The sequence below is a fragment of the Microcaecilia unicolor genome, chromosome 1 (assembly GCF_901765095.1).
Source record: "Microcaecilia unicolor chromosome 1, aMicUni1.1, whole genome shotgun sequence".
Lineage (NCBI taxonomy): Eukaryota > Metazoa > Chordata > Amphibia > Gymnophiona > Siphonopidae > Microcaecilia > Microcaecilia unicolor.
In genome coordinates, this window is record NC_044031.1 from 52165311 (window position 1) to 52187088 (window position 21778).

Genomic DNA, 21778 nt, shown 5'->3' on the forward strand with positions numbered 1-21778 from the left:
CCACATCTGGCTGCGAAGCCAGGGAAACACCCTTCAGGCGGCCCCTGAAGCAAGCCAGAGCCGCTACCTGGACTTTAAGGGAACTGAGCGACAGGCCTTTCTCTAGACCTTCTTGCAGGAACGCCAACACTGAAGAAATTGGAGCAGTGAAGGGAGAAAGTGAGCCTGCTTCACACCACGCTGCAAAGATACGCCAAACCCTGGCGTAAGCAGTAGAAGTAGAGCGCTTCCTCGCTCTCAGCATAGTGGCGATGACCTTGTCTGAGAAGCCCTTCTTCCTCAGACGCTGCCGCTCAATAGCCAGGCCGTAAGACCAAAGGGGGAGGGATCCTCCATCACCACGGGACCCTGATGTAACAGGCCCTGCTCCACTGGCAGTCGCAGAGGATCGTCGACTGAGAGCCTGATCAAGTCCGCATACCAGGGACGTCTGGGCCAATCCGGACCCACCAGGATTACCCTGCCGGGATGCTTTGCCACCCGGTCTAGCACCCTGCCCAACATGGGCCAGGGCGGGAACACATAGAGAAGCTCTTGTGTCGGCCACTGTTGGAGAAGAGCATCTACTCCCAGGGATCGAGGGTCCCGTCCTCTGCTGAAGAAGCGCGGCACTTGGCAATTGGCCGATGACGCCATCAGATCTAGGCTCGGCTGGCCCCAGCGCTTCGTGATGTCCAAGAACGCCTGAGCAGATAGCTGCCACTCTCCGGGCTCCAAGGTATGGCGACTGAGAAAGTCCGCCTTGACATTCATGACTCCGGCAATGTGGGCCGCTGAAAGCTGCTCCAGGTTCGCTTCCGCCCACTGGCATAGATTCATAGCCTCCTTGGCTAGAGGGGCGCTCTTGGTACCTCCCTGGCGGTTGACATAGGCCACAGCCGTGGCATTGTCCGACAGGACCCGTACAGGCTTCCACACCAGTACCGGGATGAACTCCAAAAGCGCCAACCGAATGGCTCTGAGTTCCAGGAGGTTGATAGACCACTTTGCCTCTGCAGGAGACCAGAGCCCCTGCGCTGTCCTTCCCAAGCAGTGGGCTCCCCAGCCCGACAAAGAGGCGTCCGTCGTGACGACAATCCACTCTGGGGTCACCAGAGGCATTCCCGCAGACAATTTGTCTGTCTGCATCCACCAGCTCAGCGCCTTGCGCACTGCTGGGTCCAAGGGAAGTCGCACAGCATAATCCTCCGACATCGGAGTCCAGCGCTGCAGCAGAGAGTGTTGAAGTGGTCTCATATGAGCCCTGGCCCAGGGCACTACTTCCATCATGGCCGTCATAGAGCCCAACAGCTGCACATAGTCCCAAGCCCGAAGAGGAGAGGCTACTAGGAACTGGTTCACCTGAGCCTGAAGCTTGACAATCCGATTGTCTGGCAGGAACACTCTGCCCACTTGGGTGTCGAATCGAACCCCCAGATACTCCAGGGACTGAGTGGGGTGCAGCTGGCTTTTCTCCCAGTTGATGATCCATCCCAGGGAGCTCAAAAGAGCAACCACCCGGTTCACAGCTTTGCCGCACTCTGCATAAGAGGGGGCTCGGATCAACCAGTCGTCCAGATAAGGATGGACTTGTACTCCTTCCTTCCTCAGGAAGGCCGCGATGACCACCATTACTTTGGAGAAGGTCCGCGGAGCAGTAGCCAACCCGAATGGGAGGGCTCTGAACTGGAAGTGTCGGCCCAGTACTGCAAAACGCAGGAAGCGTTGATGAGGAGGCCAGATGGGAATATGCAAGTACGCTTCCTTGATGTCCAAGGATGCCAGGTACTCCCCTGCCTTCACTGCCGCTATAACAGAGCGGAGAGTCTCCATGCGAAAGTGCCGAACTTTCAAGGCCCGATTGACCCCCTTGAGGTCGAGGATAGGCCGGACAGAACCTCCTTTCTTTGGTACCACAAAGTAAATGGAGTAACGTCCCTTGTCAAGCTGATTTTCTGGCACCGGAACGACCGCCCCCAGGCGGATGAGATTGTCCAAGGTCTGCTGCACTGCCACAGCTTTGACCGGAGACTTGCAGGGAGAGAGTACAAACCCGTCTCTTAAGGGTCGGCAGAACTCTAGCTTGTAGCCGTCTCTGATGACTTCCAGCACCCAAGCGTCTGAAGTTATTGTGGTCCACTCGCCCAGAAACGAGGACAGCCGTCCTCCAATCTGCACTGGGGCGTGGACCAAGACCCCGTCATTGGGTACGAGACCCTGGGGGAGGACCGGAGGGAGCACCTCCGGGACGGCGGTCTCTGCGAAAGGAACGCTGCTTGGGGGAGAAGGTCCTCTTAAAGGAAGAGGAGGCAGAAGAGCCCGACCTGCCCGGGCGGTACCGACGGGCTTCCTGAAACCGTCCTCTGGAGGTACCGGGGCGAGCACTAGCTCGAGCCCTGACCTCTGGTAACTTCTTGCCCTTAGACGTGCCGAGATCGGTCACGATTTTGTCCAGCTCGACCCCAAAGAGCAGCTTGCCTTTAAAAGGCAATCTAGCCAGGCGGGATTTAGAGGCGTGGTCAGCAGACCAATGCTTCAGCCAAAGCCACCGCCGCGCAGAGATTGTCTTTATAAAAAGGGCTCGATTTTGTTTCATTGTTGAGATAGTAGCTTAGCTTTTGGTACATATGGGATTCTTTTAACCTGATAAGAAGGCCTTGACAAACCCTTCAACCAAATACCTGATCCCTTGACCTCTGCCCATCACAGAGTGCAGTAGGCAAGCAGGGACCTCACAGAAGGTGCCACAAAAATCGTGAATGCCTTTTTTTTTTTTTTTTTTTTAATGGACAACTACCAATAGCATCAAAAAGGGCAGTGATGTGTCTTTTGCTAAAGAATAACTACCTTAACGGGACAAACTTGAAAGTTACCGGCCAGTATCTAACAGCCCGTTTCTAGGAAAACTTACAGAACCAACAGTCTGTATTGAACTCTGTGATTTGGCTAGAAGAAACTGGCTAGCTCCATGTCAGTCTGGATTTAAACCTTATTAAACCTTGTATCCCTACTAGATGATCTTCACAGAACCTGAGACGGGGGGCTTTGCCTCGGTGTTAATACTGCTAGATTTCTCGGCAGCTTTTGACACTGGATCACAATTATCATGCTAGCACGACTGGCAGAAACAGGTATCAATGGAACAGTACTTGCTTGATTCAGAATCTATCTATCAGACAGGCAACAGCCATACTGTTTGGCAGCACCTCACCACCACCATGGAGTACCACAAGGATCGATACTGTCACCTATTCTGTTCAGTATATCTACCTCAAGCTTCCCATACCCATTGAATCTGACTTACCCACAGCCCTGCATAAACTGACTACCTGTCTAACATCAATTCAAGAATGGGCTAAGAGAAAAAAAAGCAGCAAGCTTTGCTTGAACCCACATAAAACTGAGCTTCTATGGGTCCCTAACACAAGTGGGTACCTGACATCAAAATCTCTTTTGGGAAATATGAACTGCCTCCTCAAATCAGAAGTCAGGAACCTTGAAATACAGCTAGACTCAACTCTTATGTTGATTCCCCCAAATCTGAGCAACCTTCAAGAGCTACTTTTTTCTCATTTGTGGCAACTATGCTGCCTCTCCCCTTACATTGAGAAGGCATGTCTTGTCACAGTTGTGCATGCCATGATAACATCAAGACTGGATTAATGTACTGTACACTGGTCTGACTATAAAGGGTCTGCTCTAGCTCAGAATGTTGCAGCAAGCCTAATAGAAGATTGTAAGTGACATGACCATATCACACCATTTTTGCAAAAATGTCACTGGCTACCAGTATAATACAGGGATAAATTTAAAACTGTCTGATCTTCAAGGCCCTTTAAAGTAAATGGCCCAGAGTATTTGAAGAACGTGGTCTCCCTCTACACACCTCCAAGGTCACTAAGGTCCTCTAACCATAGCTTCTCCAGAGTAGTCCCCATGTTCTGGATGCACTCATTGAAAGGCTTTGCTTAACACAAGGCTATCTCTATGTATTGTGTTGTTTTACTTATTCTTTGATGTACTTTGCTGTGAGTGAATTCCTTCAAGATGGTCATAAATAAATCCTAATAAATACAAATGATTCATCTATGATTTTCAGAATGGGAGAAAATTGCGGATAGTTTTATTGCAACCTCTATGGTAGTCTCATATGATCATGTGTGTTGATGCATTAATATCAATGGAATCGACTTTGTACAGGTATCACTTGAAAAAGTGGAATATAAATATCAAATGTTAAGAGGGAACAGGCAGATGTTGGCAGAAGAAGAAGCGCTTCCTTTACCATCTATTAGAGCAAACGGCTAGGGCATAGGATGTAAATAAAATCTTTTTAAAATGGTAAAATTTCTAAATGAAAAAGCTCAGCACATGCACAGTAGCAGTAATATTTACATCTGGGCTCAGTGGCATGAATAATGTGCTCACTTCATTCAAGACCTGAAACGTCTTAAGGGTACTGAATAGCAATTGAGTGTTTTAATTCAGAGATGTCAGGATTTCACCATGGAGTGTTCATGCTAAAAACAATAGTAAAAAATAAAGCCCATCATTTTGTGGTTGTGGGGGAATCATGCTCTATAGGCAGACTGTTTAAGTTCCTGTGGTTTGTGGTTCAGTCTGTGTCTACTAGCTAACCAGAACTGACATAATGTTATGGGTGTGGGAGGAGATATGATAATATTAACTTAAGGACTGTGGTTGGTGATGGGGAAGAAGGGAGAAGGCTGGGGTTTAATGTTGATTATCCACTGGACTAGCTTGATAAAACAAAACAAAGCTAAATTATGATCAAACACCTTATTGATCCAAGGAGAGAATGATTTGTCAACTTCATACAGTGTAAGTGAGAAACGTCTTGAACTCGTATTCTAGCGCCATTGCTGAACCACTGGATTATGCTTGCTCTTAAGCTACAGTTACTATTTTCTCAGACAATTCATATTTTTAGCTCTTCAAATGAACATTTATTTAGTTGATATATTTGACTATTCACAATCATTCTTACAGCATATTTTTCTTTTCTGTAATCTACAAATATGTGGATATGACGGTCAGGCAAGAAATGTTAAATGTAAGTGTGAATAAATGTTTGATCAACATTTTTTTGTTTTGCTTTGGTGAAGCATATGTTTTCTTAAGAAATGTATTTACATAAATACTAGTTTACCTAGATAACTGAATAAGGAAAAAGGGCTAAGCAGTGTATTAAATAAGGTGAGAGGAACTGAAGGAGCAGAGAAGTCCTGTCAGCCAGCAATCGGTGTTATTAGGCCTTTTCCAGGCCAGTCCTCTACTTGGTTTGACCTCTACAGGCTGAATCACATTCCCTGTTGACCTCCATATGCTGATAATGCTCATACAGCCCTCTCAGTTTTGCCTATGCAAGCTGATAGGGTACTATTACTTGGCCTTTTTATGTTCAACAGGAAGCAACAACCACATTAGTTCCATCAGCTGACACTTAGCTTGTGCAGTCCAAAGATTTTATGCTATTCTATTTGGTTTTTACAGTTTGCTAAGATTCTAAGTGGGTTACAGCGAAAGGGATCCTGAATTTCAGGAGAATTATATCAGTATCCTTTGTCTCATCAATAATCACATCTAATCTAAAAAAAAGGTGTGTATTTTTTTTAAAGATTTTCAGAATAATAAGGAGAGGAAGTGATGTCACCGATGCAGATGGCTGCCTAGCGCTCTAGCTCCCGTTCCTCGATAACTACAAAAGCTATAAAAAGCAATCACCAGCCTTTTTGGAACTGCCTGCAGTGTTCTCCATTGTTCCTCATCGAAAGCAGGATGAGTAAAGCGTCTTCGGCGCGAGCTAAAGAGCAAGAGAAGTCAGCTGGCGGCGGATCGACCAAAACCGCGAAGCGCCACGAGGTAATGGCGCCGGTCTCCCCCTCTGATTCTGACTCAGCGCTGTCCTTGGCGGAATCGCGGAAACCGCATATTAAAAAAGGAATCTCAGGCGAACTTCGTCAGATACTGTCTGGTATACAAGCAGACATAAATAAATCGAGGGATGAGATTCTGGATCGGATGGAGACACTGAGCTCCGATCTCCGCGAGCTGGGGAACAGAGTCGAAGAGGTAGAAACTAAGCTGGAAGAGCACTCTGAGTCCCTGCTTTCACACGAGACCCATCTCCAAGCTTTAGACCAAAAGAATATAGATCTAACTTACAAGCTTGATGATCTTGAAAACAGGGGAAGGAGGAACAACCTCAGATTCTGTGGAGTTCCTGAGGGAGGTGAGACTGAGGATGTCCTGCAAATTGTACAAACACTGTGTGCCAGTCTGCTGGGGGCCGAGGCTGCAGGGGTGAAGATTGAGATTGATAGAGCACATAGATCCTTGGGTCAGCGGCAGGAGAACAGAGCACGGGATATCATCACCCGGTTCCACCGATACGAAGTAAAGGAGCAATTGCTCAACTGCGCCAGGAAAAAGCCCAATCTGGAATATGGCGGGGTCAAAATAACTGTGTATCAAGATCTCACAGTTCACCCTGCAACAAAGACGTTCTGGACATTCTAACCAAGGCGCAGATAACATACAGATGGGGCTTCCCTTTCTCCCTGAACTACACCCTACAGGGTGCTAAATTGAGAGTTACATCGCTGAACGAAGCTTGGTCATCCTTGCATGGGGCGGGCCTGGTGCAAACGAGCAAGCCTCCAGGTGCACTAGCGTTAGCCATGAAAACAAAGCTCCAAAAGTGGCAAAGGATCCCTGCCACACCTAAAAGGAATATCCCAAAAAGAAAAGTGGCTGTGGAAGAAACCTGAACTGAAGCGGCAACCTGGTAGAACCACTCTATCAAAGGACTTATCTAATGACTCGGCCAGAGGGACACTGGCTGTCATTGATTTCCTGGTTGGTACTGATGTAGAGAGTAACAAATGCCATGTTCTGTTTCAAGTTTTGCTTTGTTTTGGGTTTTTTTTTTTTTTTTTTTATTGCCATCTCTTGCATAAGTGAACTTTAGTTTCTTAATTAATAGAGGAAATGATAACTAAGGTTGTGGGAAACACTGTGTATGCTGTTGTTCAGTTATAAGTGATTATGAAGGGGGATAGTTTAAGGTGATGGATGGCGGGCAGGGACCAAATATGTGGATGGGTGATTATGGACGCCCAAGTTGGGTTCTTGACCCTGGTGATGACGTAGGGTAATTCGGGGGGGCGGGGGGGCTGGGTCGCCTGGATGCTGGTGTGTTACTTCCTCACTTCCCACTATTGGGACTTGAGCCCTCTAGTTGGTGCTAGACAGGGGGGGATGAGGTGGGTAAGGGAAGGGGGGGTTATTAATGGGGGAAGGGAGGACTGGGGGGGGTTGCGGGCACCAGTGGTACTGGATAGCACAAAGACATGAAGTGGGTGGATCCCACCCAGTGGGAAACATAGCTGATGTAACATCCCAGTAATGAGTACAGATTTAAAAATTTTATTATACAATGTTAAGGGGCTGAACATGCCTCAGAAAAGGCAGAAATTATTCAAAGAGTTGCAGCTGCTAAAACCGCATATTGTCCTATTGCAGGAGACTCATCTCCGCAGGGCGCATGAGCGACTCCTAGCCCACCCAGACTACCCAAGTGCCTTCTTCGCTTCCTCTGCCGATGATTCCAGAAAACGTGGGGTGGCAGTTTTGTTCCATAAATCAATATCGGCCCAAATATTGAGAGTTAGGCGAGACCCGGGAGGGCGTTTTTTGCTCTTGCAAATTGTCCTAGACCAAGTAGACCTCACGCTCGCATCGCTATATGCGCCAAATGAACACCAGGGGACCTTCTACACTAAAATGAAGAACCTACTAGCTACATTTACCCGGGGTTCTCTGATTTTGGGGGGTGATTTTAACGAAGTTATGGATTCTGTGTTGGACAGATCCGGGAGACCTCAGCACTTGGTATCTAAGGACTATTTGACGCTGGGCTCCATGGTCCACTCACTGGGGACCCTAGACATCTGGAGACTAAGTCATATGACAACTAGGGACTGCACATTTTTCTCTCCCGTACACAAGTCGTATTCACGCATCGATTATCTGTTCCTTGACATCACATTAGCAGAGAGGGGCCCGAAAGCAGAAATTGGCAGTGTAACAATCTCAGACCATGCCCCAGTTTGGGTAACCCTGCCGACCATTAGAGCCGAGGTCAAAGATCAAAGATGGACACTTAACACAGATCTATTACTGGAGGGGGAGGTGGTGGAAGGTTGTAGGAAGGTCTTGAAAGAGTACCTGGAGCGCAACATGGAATCGGGCCCTCCCCTCAGTGTTGTGTGGGATGCTATGAAGGCAGTCTCAAGAGGCTACTTTATACAGATAGCTAGTAGGCGAGCGAGGGTTCGTAGGGCCCAGCTGGCGCAGTGCCTGGAAAGGATTCGGATCCTGGAGGCACAGCACAAACTAGGTGGCTCCTCTGCTGTTTTGGAGGAGCTGCGTGGACAGAGGCTTCAGCTGGACTCTATTTACTCCGAACAGCTAAGTTGGCTACAATCCAGAAATAAAGTTCGATCATACGAATTTACTAATAAGGCAGGCCGCCTCCTGGCTATAAAGTTGCGCAGGCGAAAAGTGGACCGAACGGTCACTCACATTAGGGACACGAAGGGCGACTTGCTGAACACATCTGAGGCCATACGGAGGCGCTTTAGTGAATTCTACCAGGAACTATATGCACAGGAGACTAGTCCACCTGAAGATACTATCTTAAATTACTTGGCTGAGAGTGACCTAGCTTCCTTAACCAATCAACAGAGGGCCGCCCTTGATGCACCGGTCACCCCAGTTGAGGTACAAAAAGCTATTCAACACTTACCCTCGTGTAAATCACCAGGGTTGGATGGTTTCCCTAACGAATTCTACAAGAAATTCGCCATCGAGTTAGCCCCACTGTTGGCTGATCTATTTAACTTAATTGGGAACGGGGAGTCTTTGCCTACCACCATGTTGGAAGCTTGGATTGCGGTACTGCCCAAGCCGAATAAAGACCATAAGGAATGCGGGTCCTTCCATCCCATATCCGTCTTAAACGCTGATGTCAAAATTCTAGCTAAAGTCCTGGCCAACCGATTGGCACCTTTGCTCCCAGCTATTATCCACCCCGACCAGGTGGGATTTGTCTCCTATAGAAAAGCTACAGATAACACTAGGCGAGTGATCGATTTAATGTATTTGGCTAAAAGAATGAAGAATCCTCTATGCCTCCTTAGCTTGGACGCTGAAAAGGCCTTCGACCGGGTGCATTGGCCATTCATGTACAAAGTGATGGAGACCTTTGGGATAGGACCGCAGTTTCGTGGATGGATCCAAGCATTCTATAGTTCTCCTAAAGCCTGTATTCGTGTAAACGGGGGTAACTCAGGGATGATACCTTTACATAGAGGTACTAGACAGGGCTGCCCTTTGTCCCCCCTACTATTTGCAATGGTAATGGAGCCTTTTGCAACCCGGCTTAGAGCCAATCCAAATATATCAGGACTCTCCATGGGTGGGAGAATACATAAATTAGCCCTCTTCGCAGACGACGTCTTGTTGTTTGTTACTCACCCCCTGACCACTTTCCCTGGGCTTATGCGGGAGATAGAGGAATACTCGACTGTGTCGGGATTTAAAGTTAATATGTCTAAATCTGAAGTTTTGAATGTTACCCTTCCGACGGAGCTCATGGAGTTGCTGAGGTCTTCTTATGCCTTCAGGTGGGCTGGCAAGAGCATTCGCTACCTGGGGGTTAACCTGACGGCAGACCTCTCGGAGCTTTTTTCGGTTAATTATAAAGGTTTGGCAGAAGTACTTATTGAAGACTTGGGTAAGTGGGGGGACCTTGCCCTCTCCTGGTTCGGCCGAATAGCAGCAGTAAAGATGAATGTTTTGCCGCGCCTGCTCTATCGGTTTCAGGCTCTCCCAATCAAAATGCCACGTAAATTTTTATCAATGCTACAGGACCGTATTATGCGCTTCATCTGGGCGGGAAAGCGTCCGCGCTTGGCACGCACGGTCCTGTACCAGGATAGGGCGAGAGGAGGGCTGGGAGTACCCAATCTGGCTTGGTATTATAGAGCGGTCCAGGCACGCGCAGCAGTGGAATGGTTTCAGGATTACCCGGATAGGCAGTGGGTGCAGCTTGAACAATACACTTTGGGTGAAAGGTCGTTAGGGGCTCTTATGTGGATTCCTGGCTCGTTTAGGTCTCTGGAGGCGGGACTCTGTCCTTCTGTATATGTCACCCTTTCGAACTGGGATAGCATGTTCTTACATCGACGTACAACATTGTCTCGTCTGTCCCCCATAGCTTACAACCCATTGTTTTATCCCGGAACGACAAAAGGAGTGTTCACAAGATGGCACACTGGGGGTTTACGAATGTGGGGTCAATTGTTCGAAGGTGAGACATTGTTGTCTTATCCTGCAGCCCTTGAGAAGTTCCCGATAGTGGGGTCTGACCGGTATGCTTACCTTCAATTAGCCTCCTTTCTTAAGACAAGGGCAGTTCGGGAGGTTATGGCCAGGGAGCAAACAGCACTAGAGACTATCGGTGAGGGTCCACCTAAGACTAATGGGCTGGTCTCTCGCCTTTATCACATTATTAACAGGCAATCCCCGAATTACACACTTCACAGGAAGAGCTGGCAGAGGGAGCTGGGCATAGACTTGGAGGAGGCAACATGGGAGAGGATGGAGCGGGCTGTGGTGAGAGTGTCATCTCATGTGCCCTTCAAGGAAAATGCGGTGAAGGTGCTGTACCGTTGGTACTTGACGCCTGAGCGTCTCCGGCGCATTTACCCTACACTGACGGGGCTGTGCTGGAGGGGTTGTGGGGTGTGGGGCACAGCGGGGCACATATGGTGGACCTGTAAGAAGGTCAGGGCATATTGGAGATCGATCCACAGCAGGTTGCAGAGGTGGACGGGCAGCCCAATACCTTGGAGCCCGACCTTTTTCTTATTCTCTGGGGGAGCTGCAGGTCTTTCTAGCACTCAGCATACCTTTGTGGGACAGGCTATAAGCGCCGCAAGAGTTACAATTGCTGCCCATTGGAAACAGCCCATGACCCCACCCATTACCAGATGGATCCAAAAATTGAGGCATGTCTGTGAGATGGAAAAACTTCTAGCGGAAAGGCGTAATCGAATGTGTAGATGGCATCAGATCTGGGATTCTTTTCTCCTTCATGTATAATTTGATTGAAGTCTTCTGTTAAGGTGGTGCTCGGAAGGGTGGGATGGGGTTATGTGTGATAAGAGTGCACATGCAGCTGGGACCAATATATATATATATATAAAAACTCTGAAAAATTGAAGTTCTGGAATGGTTACTCTGAATAGTTCACTAGATATTTTAATACAGTAAGAATTGTTCTTTTGGTATATAATGAAACTCTCACCATGCTCTGTCTTGCATATACGCTTCATTCTAAGAGACTTGTGTCTTATATAAGTGACATGTAACACGATTTGCACGATGTATTATGTTTCAGATTTTTTGTATTACCTATTAATAAAGACTTCTTGAAAATTTAAAAAAAAGATTTTCAGAATAACAAATATGTCAATTTTCCAAATCCTCAATGGTAAGCTGTTCCAGACTTACACCCTGGTACAAAAAAAAAGGATTCTGAGTAAGAGTTTTTTTTTTTTTATCCAATGGGTAGTTAAGTTTTAAGGGCAATGTTCTTTCTGAGCTGTACATAGTGATGAAAATTCAAGATAATGAGTGAGTCGTTTTTCCATATAATGATTTATGTATTAAGCAAGCTAACTCAAATCAGATTCTAGCATTAACATTAAGTCAATGTAAATCATATAGTAATGGGGTAGCTCTCTGATATTTACTCAGTCTAAATAATCAGTCTTGCTGCCTGTATTCTGAACAAAATTGTTTTTAAGGCTTTTAGGGGGTCTTTTACTAAAGATTAGCTTGAGTTAGAGAGTGACACGGGAGCGGGTAATCGCGGTAATCTGCAGTAAAACCACAGGAATGGGGAAATTTTTAAAAGTTTTACTGCGGGTGCAAAAAGGTTATTTTTCCCATCCCGCAGGAGCAGTAATAACCCCTGCACCCGCGGTACAACAGACGTCTACCCATGGGCATAGTTTGGGGGGGGGGGGGGAGGGGGGTATTGCCACCCCCAAATGCAGAGCTGGCAGAACGCTGCAGGCAGCTCTTCCCGCCCTCAGCTCCCGGATAGGCTTCCTCTTCGTGCCTTTATGCCCCCCCCCCTGCGCACGCGATTAAGCCTTTTTATTTTCCTCGCAGCAACAGCAGTGAAGCACACAACACAGCGGGCTCGTCTCCAGCCTTTCCCTTCCCTCACTCAATGTCCCGCCTGCTTGCGATGTATTTCCTGTTTCTGCGAGGGTGGGACACTGTGTGAGGGAAGGGAAAGGCTGGAGTCGAGCCCGCTGTGTTGTGTGCTTCACTTCTGGCACTGAGAGGAAAATAAAAGGCTTAAACGCGCGGGGAAGGGGGGGCAGGAAGGAATGAAGAGGAAGGCTGTTGGGGAGCTGAGGGATGGAAGGGAGAATCGCTGGACATGGATGGGAGGGCAGGGGCAGAGATCACTGGACATGGAGGGGAGGGCAGGGGGAAAGAAGAGATCACTGGACGTGGAGAGGAGGGGGGGCAGGGGGAGAGAAGAGATCGCTGGATGGGGAGGAGAGAGGAGAATTGCTGGATATGGATAGATGAGGGAAGGGGAGAATGGAGAGTTGCTGGACATGGATGGAGGGAGCAGGGGAGAGGAAAATTGCTGGATATGGATGGAGGAGAGGGCAGGGGAGAATGGAGAGTTGCTGGACATGGATGGATGGAGGGGGGCAGGGGAAAGAGGAGAACTGCTGGACATGGAGAGGAGGGCAGGGGAGAGAGCAATTTTGCTGGATATGGGTGGATGGAGGAGAGGGCAGGGAAGAATGGAGGGTTGCTGGACATGGATGGATGAATGGAGGGGTTAGGGGAGAGAGGAAATTTGCTGGATATGGGTGGATGGAGGAGAGGGCAGGGGAGAATGGAGAGTTGCTGGACATGCATGGAGGGGAGGAAAGTCAGGAAGGAGATGCACATGGAGGGGAGGGAAGAGAGGAGAAATGTTGGACAAGGATGGAGGGAAGGAAAGCAACACCAGACTTTGTGGAGGGGGAGAGGGAGGGAAAGTGACACCGGACCTTGGAAGGGAGGGAGAGTGACACGACCTTGCAAGGGGGAAGAGGAAGGAAGGGTATGGGATATAGGGCCTTGGAAGGAAGGGAATGAAAGAGAGAAACAGATGGAACTGGGGACTGATAGGGTGATGAGATCCAGTGGAGGGTAGATGAGGGCTAATAGGATGGGAATGAGGGCTAAGGAAGTGGGTGAAAAAAGATAGGGATTTAGGAAATTGGATATAAGTGAGAGACAGAGGGAGCAATGGTAAAAGCTAGTAGGTAGATGAGAAGTGAAACAGACTAAGGTGAGAGAAAGGGAGATAAACACAAATAGGGGGGGGGGCACATGAAATGAAAGGTCCCTGCCAGACAGATGTAGAGAAGGAAAGGACAAAGTCAAGAGGAGAGAGAAGAAATGGAAACACCAATGTGGAAACGAATTTAGAGAAGACGGACATGTGGATAGTGGAAAAGAGACTGGAACCAGCCCAATTAGAAAAATAAAGTGCTCAGACAACAAAGGTAGAAAAGAAAAATATTTTTATTTAATACTTTTTAAGGTTGTGATGTGCCTGCTTTGTATAATGTATGTCTTTTCTATTTTTGTATTTTGCAGAGTGCAGGAGAAATACATTTCTGTTTTTCTTTTGCCAGTGTTGACCTGGCTTTCTTGAGGGAGATCTCTATTTCAGTTTTTCAGTGGTTCCCTGTTTTGTATAGTGAGAAAAGAATTAAATGTGCTTGGAGTTGTAGAATGATTTAAAAAAATAGTGCTTATTATTGCTTGTTATGTGAATGAATATTCCATCACTGTTTCATTATTGCTTGCCAGACCAGTCCAGTATTACATTTTAAGGGCATTTGTTTTAATTCGTGTATGCAGTCCTTACATGCACATGATTTTGCTTTTTAAACCCAAAGATAAGAAGTGTGGTTAAACAGCAAGGCTTCTATGGATAGGGATAGAGTTTGCAGGGACAAACCTTTTCCCCGCGTCATTCTCTAGCTTGAGTTACCTACAGTAGGGCCCATAGGAATAAAATGGGCCCTGCTGCAGATAACTCGAGCTAATCTTTGGTAAAAAAGCTCCCTTAATTGTAATTTCAAAAGACAAATTTGAACCAATAATTATCCCAAGTACTAAAGAATGATCTTCAATTTGCAATTTTTCTACTGAATCCAACATGAAATACTTCATTGGTATTGTCTCATGCTCCAAACCAAGCTACTTTAAAAAGTTTTAATTTGCCCACTTCTCTGTCTTACAATTCATTTTTTTTTTGAAAGAAACTATTGTTTTCTTCAGATATGTCTAATGCAGAGCATAGCAAAAAAAAAAAAACCTGCATACAAAAAAAAAATCATAACACCCAAGACCCCTGTTTACAAAGCCTCGCTAGCGGCTGGCGGTACGTTACTGCCGACATAGCCCATTCACTTTGAATGGGCTGTGTTGGCAATGCCATGAGGCAGCCACTAGTGTGGCTTTATAAACAGGGGGGGCAAGTTCCACACGAACTTCATTCTACCTCAACATCACTTTGTATTTGTTTATACCGGAATTGGCGAACGCCTTTACGGTACTATGTAAGCCACATTGAGCCTGCAAATAGGTGGGAAAATGTGGGATACAAATGCAACAAATACATAAATAAATCGTATACAACCCACCCTATTCAAATCTTAACTAGAGATGGTGGGGTCCCCCCCCACTTGTATAGATGGAAGGGTTTTGTGATCTAGTTTGGGGGTTACAGCCCTCAGTTTATGACCTGTTGCTAGTGGATATCACATCAGAATGAAAACAATACACTATTTCTCCCCTTTTCTATTGTATAAAAATGTCTTCAGCTTAAGAAAACTGTCATTGATCCGTTGGGTAAGGGCAGAAAGCATCAGAATAACCCTGTTTGAATAATGTCTTCATTATGACCCCTAGTGCCTCTGAAACAATAGAGGCATATTTTCAAAGTACTTAGCCTTCCAAAGTTCCATAGAAACCTATGGAACTTTGGAAGGCTAAGTGCTTTGAAAATATGCCTATGCCATTTGTGTCTGAACACATTTGTAGGGTAGGAGAGACCAGCAAAGCTGTTTACCTCCTGGATTTAGTTATAGTAAAGGACTGACTGCAGTTGTAGCATGCAGTGTCAGAAGATCAAAGTTGGCTTCTGGTTTGTAGTAGAGCACGGCTCCTGAAATCGGTTGCAAGGTCAGTTATGTTCATTTTTCACAGAACAAACTAACATGGGCATGAAAGCATTCCAAGGCACAATGGAGTTTTTCTGCCTGTGTGATTAATAGCCCAAATATTGGCATTATCACATGGGGACTGAATGCTGGCTGACAGATGCCATGCTCTAATGGTGACAGTTTAATTGTGCTTATTACTGTGGCTCTTTTGTTGCATTAAGCCATGCCTACGTTGGCCTTGCACTTGGAACCTGGGCTTGCATAGCATTCTGCCAGCTGCTTCTTGTGCCAGCAAGTCCGTTGTAGGTAAAATTATTGTTTTTCATGACAGAAAAGGAAAGAGTATAGTTACAGCAAACACTTAGACCTCCATTTTGTACTGCTTTATCGTGCCTTGTTCGTAGTGCACAGAAAGAGAATAGACACGGACTCTTTAAGAAGGAAAAGAATTGGGTGCCACATGGCTTTGATGTGTCGTACTACATTCTAAACAATATTGCACACAAAGTTTGCACACCTCTCGCATGTAAAAATGAGGGAGGAACAACACTTTAATGTACATAACACACTGTACCATAAGAGAAACTATATATTTCCAATTCTTGTAAGGTTACATTTTGCCGATAAGAGGGAGCCTGTCTTCCTTTGGCACAGAATAAGCTGCTAATATATTTGAACTTGCTCAGTCACATTTCTAGGTTTATAAAACAGCTTAAAATATTTTTTCCATTGGCTTTCTTTATTGGTGAATAAGCCAGCATAAAATGCAGGTCAGAGTGATGATATTGTGATGTTATTGCAGTATGGGGCAAGTTGATTTTTTTCCTATGTTTTTTTTTTCTGTGTGTTTAAAAAAATGACTCTGCCTATTTTTTTTTTTTTTTTTTATTCAGACAAAAAATGAGAAATATAAATAAATGATATTCTTGACTGTAATTCTTGCCATGGTGTACTTCCATCAGTTGCTGTCTTCCTATTTTTTGCTTCCAACTTAACTAGATGTTGTCTCATGTGGGCTGTTACCACCATGAGCTTTTATTCGGAGCCACCTAGACTTTGTTTTCTTAAATATATAATATTTTCTTACCCATCCATACCACTGCAGTTCTCAGCAGTGAGCTGACACCCCGAGTATGGCTACTGCAGATTACCATTATCCAGTCAACGCGATCCCCTTTCCCTCAGTGGTTATGAATCCTTCCTCGGCACTATCCTAGCCCAGCAGGACTAGGAAATTGAGCCAAGGCTGCTTCCCCTGCCCAAACACTGCTTTTCCAAAGATTACAGTTTGAAAATGACAACTGGGGGAGCCTTCTATGTGCACAAGTTATATGTTGTGTAAATTTTGTCACTTTTTCCTTAGGTTTTCAGCTCTTAAAACTAGAATTACTAATTAATAAAAAAACATTTTAACAGTACATTCTTTAATGTTAATATTTTCACAGTTATAGATAGATTTGTCAAATGTTTATTCCATTGCAGAAAATGGCTCCTTGTAGTTAATTGCTACCGCCACTTCATTCCTTCTCTCTTCCTTTCTTGCCTTGATTAGTGCCCTGCTGCTTGTTTTAGCCATGGCTTCCCTTTGTCCCCTATAAGTACTTCAGGACTCAGCTGTTTACGATGCATATCAACGTAAATCAACATGGACAGCCTTTTACTGAACTTTTAACAGGAGTGGAGGAGTGGCCTAGTGGTTAGGGTGGTGGACTTTGGTCCTGAGGAACTGAATTTGATTCCTGGCACAGGCAGCTCCTTGTGACTCTGGGCATGTCACTTAACCCTCCATTGCCCCATGTAAGCTGCATTCAGCCTGCCATGAGTGGGAAAGCGCAGGGTACAAATGTAACAAAAAAAAAATAGCGTCTGTTTTGATCTTGACTCTAACAAGCGTGATATTAAGATGCCACAGACTTTGCCTACTATTAGCCAATCTTTAGTGTTGCAAGGTTAAAAGACAAGACATTGAAGATTGTTATTTATTCAAAAGACTACTGAAGCAGGCCGTAGGCTGAAACTCAGGTCCTGGTACAAAATAAGTACCTGAATATATGTAAACCGCTTTGAATGTAGTTGCAAAAACCTCAAAGGTGTGTTATCATTTCCCTTTCATATGATTGACATTTATTGGTTTTTGGGTTTTTTTTGATAGATACTGATGAAGCTGAAGTGCCTCGCCTTGGAAGCAGAGACAGAGCTGGAAAGGCAGGATGAAGCCCTAGATGCCATTGGAACATCCACGGATCGGGCGACTCTGAACATCGACAAACAGAATCGGAGAATGAGAAAACTGCTATAATTTGAGCCTTGGCTAAGACATGGAGAGCTGCTTTTAAAACATATGGAAATGTTTACAGTACAGTTCTGGCTATAATATCCTAGAATTGTACCAGTAGTTTTGTGAAGCTTGGATTTGAGCCAGTAAGTTATTTTATTTTAGGAACTTGATATATATGCACATGCATGTACACCTACACAAGTATAGAATGCAAAAATTCAGTGCAACCTTCTGAGAAGAATGTAGTATAAAGCAGCAGTTCACAACCGTTTTGGTTGTATGGACCCCTTCTTGGCTTACAAAAGTTCATCCCCATCATTTTTCCAGACCCCTTCCACTCAGGGCCAAGCCTGTTCCTACTTGTCCTCTATCTCCTTTCCCTTTTCTCTAGCCAGGCCCTACCAGTTTCTCTCTCCCTTCTCGCTTTGCCGGTCCTTTCTCACTGTCTCTCAGCTATTGATATTGCACTGCTGTTAGGCTGATGTTGGTCCCTGTGCTCCTACCTCCAGCGTCCATCGCTGCTTCTGATCACACCTCCATCATTGGGCCTCATCCCCGCAACTGCTTCCGCTTCTGCTCTGCGCAGTCATCGCTGATGCCACCCCACAGCTGCTGCTACTGAAATCTCCAGAGCCACTGTTGATTCTGCCTCTATGGCAGCCACTGTATTCTGCTCACATGAATTATAGCAGCATGAAACAGAGAAAAATGGAGTATTTGGTCACTGTTGTTTGCTTTTATTTATTTATTTACAGCATTTATATCCCACAGTTTCCCACCCAGGGGCTAGGCCTAATGTGGCTTACAACAATCTGCATAAAACACACAACAAGTCAGAGTCTGGATTCTCAATAAAAAATGTAGGCAGATAAAGACCATATGGCCTATCCAGTCAGCCCATCCATGCCATCTACTCTTGTCACTCCTTTAGAGATCCTATATACTTGTCCCAAGTTCTTTTGAATTCAGATACTGGTTTTCATCTCTGGGAGGCTGTTCCATAAATTTACCACCCTTTCCTTGAAGAAGTATTTCTTCAGGTTACTTCTGAGCCTATCCCCTTTCACCTTCATCTTGTCCCCTAAGTTCCAGAGCTTCCTTTCAATTGAGAGGCTTGCCTCCTGTGCATTTTATGCCACATAGTTATTTGAATGTCTAATGTCTTCTCTCTCCCGCCTTTCTTTCAAAGTATACATATTGATATCTTTAGGTCTGTCACCTTACGCTTTATGACAAAGACCACTGTCTATTTTTGTAGCTGCCCTCTGGACTGACTCCTTCCTGTTTATATCTTTTTGGAGGTGTGGGCTCCAGAATTGTACACAATATTCTAAATGAGGTCTCACCAGTCTTATATAGGGGCATTGTCATCTCCTTTTTCCTACTGGCCATTCCTCTCCCTGTGCACCCAAGGATCCTTCTAGCAGTTACTGTCACCTTTTCTTCCTGTTTGGGTCACCTTAAGATCATTACATACGATTTCATCCAAGACCTGTACCACAACAGTTCTTGACCACCTAAACTATACTGTTCCCTTGGGTTTTTGCAGCCCAAATGCATTTTTTTAGCATTAAATCTAAGCTGCCAAATTCCAGACCATTCCTCTAGCTTCACTAAGTCCTTCCTCATGTTATCCACACCATCAGAGGTGTCTTCCCTATTGCAGACAAACCTTACCAGGCAGTCCTTCAGCAATATCACTTACAAAAAATGTTTAAAAGAACTATCCTTTTCCTCAGAATGGAAATGGGACTTGTAAAATACCACAGAAAGGAAGTATATCAACTACATTCAAAGGGGTTTACATATATACAGGTACTTATTTTGTACCTGGGGCAACGGAGGGTTAAGTGACTTTCCCACAGTCACAAGGAGCTGCAGTGGGAGTTGAACCCAGTTCCCCAGGATCAAAGTCCACTGCACTAACCACTAGGCTACTCCTCCACTCGTGGCTTTTTGGTTCTTTGTGTCCTACAAACTTCAGTAATAATTATCCCCAGAGATCTGTGGGCCACAGGTTGAGAACCACTGGTCTAGGGAATCGTAAATGCTGACCCTGTTATTTTCTTCACCATGTGTTTAAAAAAAAAAAAAAAAAAATCCCAAACCTTGTTTGGCTATTTCCTGCAGTTCTCTGTTGGCTTAATCTCAGAACTCGATGCATAAGTAGTAATTACCAAGTTACTGTTATTTTGCATTCTATTAGAACAAAATCTTCCGCATAACATTTGTACCAAAACAAAGAATTCTGTAATGCTGAAGAAATATTGAGCAATGAAACCTATGATTTTTTGTGTATAATGCTATCTAAAATTAATTTTCTATTTTTCCTACAAGTTCTTCTCCAGTAATTGTTTTGTCCAAATATAAATAATTTTATTTGAATAAACTGTTGTATCACCAATGACCAATTTTCTTTCTTAATATTATGCACAAGAAGCAAGGAGTTCATTAGTAGAGGTGGATTGTATAGTTGCAGTTTTAAAATGTGACCGAAACTCTCTTCTCCCCCCCCCCCCTCCTTAACCAAGTATTACTAGTCATATAAATCACAGAAATGTCTGGTAAAATCATTGTCATTATACATAGCCCTGAATCATATCAGGAAATATGTGGAACGTCAGAACAATTTATATGTGTAATACCTTTTGGTGTGTGCTGTCCATTGGTAATGAGAGAGTTGAGTATGAAAGGGTAGTGAATTTTATATACTGCCTTTCTGTGTACAACAAAAGTAGTTTACATTTATTATATACAGCTGCTTCCTCTGACCCGAGTGGGCTCACAATCTTTAAGTTTTGTACTTGGCGCTGTCGAGGATTAAGTGACTTGTCCAGGGTCACAAGGAGCTGCAGTGGAAATTGAACCCAGTTGCACCATGCACCCTTACGACTCCGAGAAACACAGCAACTGCCTTATTGTTACTAGTGGATACTGTAGAGTAGAACAGGATGGAAGAGGAAATGGTCCAGTCCATGTGATAGAAAGACATCGGAACAAGTGGACTGCATGGTCTCAAAGCACAGTCAGTACTAAAGATAGCAGGAGGAAAGGGGACAGTGCCAAGGAAAGCTGGGTAAGGGAGAAGGACGGAAGAGACTGTGGGGATCCTCTTTGGAATCTTCAAAAGGTGAAAGCTAGTTTATTCTGGATGGTATTTTCAAGAATTTTTAGGGGCTCTTTTACTAAGCCATGCAGGCGCAGCATGGCCCATTTCTGTCAATTTTGAATTACCGCCCAGCTACCACGTGGACCGGCGGTAATTTCATTTTTTTTTACGCGCATTCACTGCGTGCTGAAAAATTTTCCGGTACGTGGCGCTAACTGGTCAGTAATCGGCATTGTACGTGCGCTGATGATTACTGCCCAGTTAACGCATGAGACCTTACCGCTAAGTCAATGGGTGGCGGTAAAGTCTGAGGCCAAAATGGATGTGTGCCAATTTTCATTTTGCTGCACGTCCATTTTACTAAGGTGCACTGAAAAATAGACCTGCATGCGTCCAATACAGATGTCTACACCAGCGCAGGCCATTTTTTGGCGCACCTTAGTAAAAGGACCCCATAGATTGTGATAGAAAGACTTCGTCCATCGATAGTAGCGCTTTAGAAATGTTAAGTAGTAGTAGTTAATGAGTGAGATTTGTGATCTCAGATTTGTCTTTCAGCATGCCTCATGTCAATTAAAATTCATCAGCTTAATGGCACAATTTTATCATTTTCAAGAGTAAATAGGAGTGTGTAAGATTATTAAAATCATGAGCTCTGTTAATTACTTGGTGATTTGTTTGACAACAAAAGCTGTTTTTTGTTGATTTCTAGTTAGCAGTGGAAGCTTTTGAAGTGAAACTGTTTTCTAATGGGAAAGTACTGCTGCTTGAACAGAAAGTTCCTTACTGAGCTGCCACATACACATCCATTCCGGCATGTATTTTAGGAAAGGGTCCAAGGGGCCCTTTTATTAAAGCTTAGTATGCAGTAAATGCTAACACAGTTTTACCTATGGGCTTCTTAGTATTTAGCACACACTAAGCTTTAGTAAAAGGACCCCTAAGTCGGTTGATCCTTTTCTAAAATCCTGGCAGAAATTGACATAGCCTCACCCTGGACGTCTGAATTTCAATGTATATGTTCTTTCTAAAACTTCCTGAGCCCCTACGTCTTGCCCCATCCTT

General features: G+C 45.1%; 1 protein-coding gene across 2 annotated transcripts in view; it reads left to right on the top strand.

Moving 5' to 3' along the window:
• The window catches only part of SNAP47 (synaptosome associated protein 47), a 57796-nt gene extending 39272 nt beyond the window's left edge, over positions 1-18524 (top strand). For both annotated transcript variants that reach the window (XM_030197265.1, XM_030197272.1), the window contains exon 5: positions 17479-18524. In XM_030197265.1, coding sequence (XP_030053125.1) covers positions 17479-17625 — 147 coding nt within the window. In that variant the 3' untranslated portion in view covers positions 17626-18524. The remainder of the gene's footprint in view (positions 1-17478) is intronic.
• The last annotated feature ends 3254 nt before the right edge of the window (positions 18525-21778 follow it).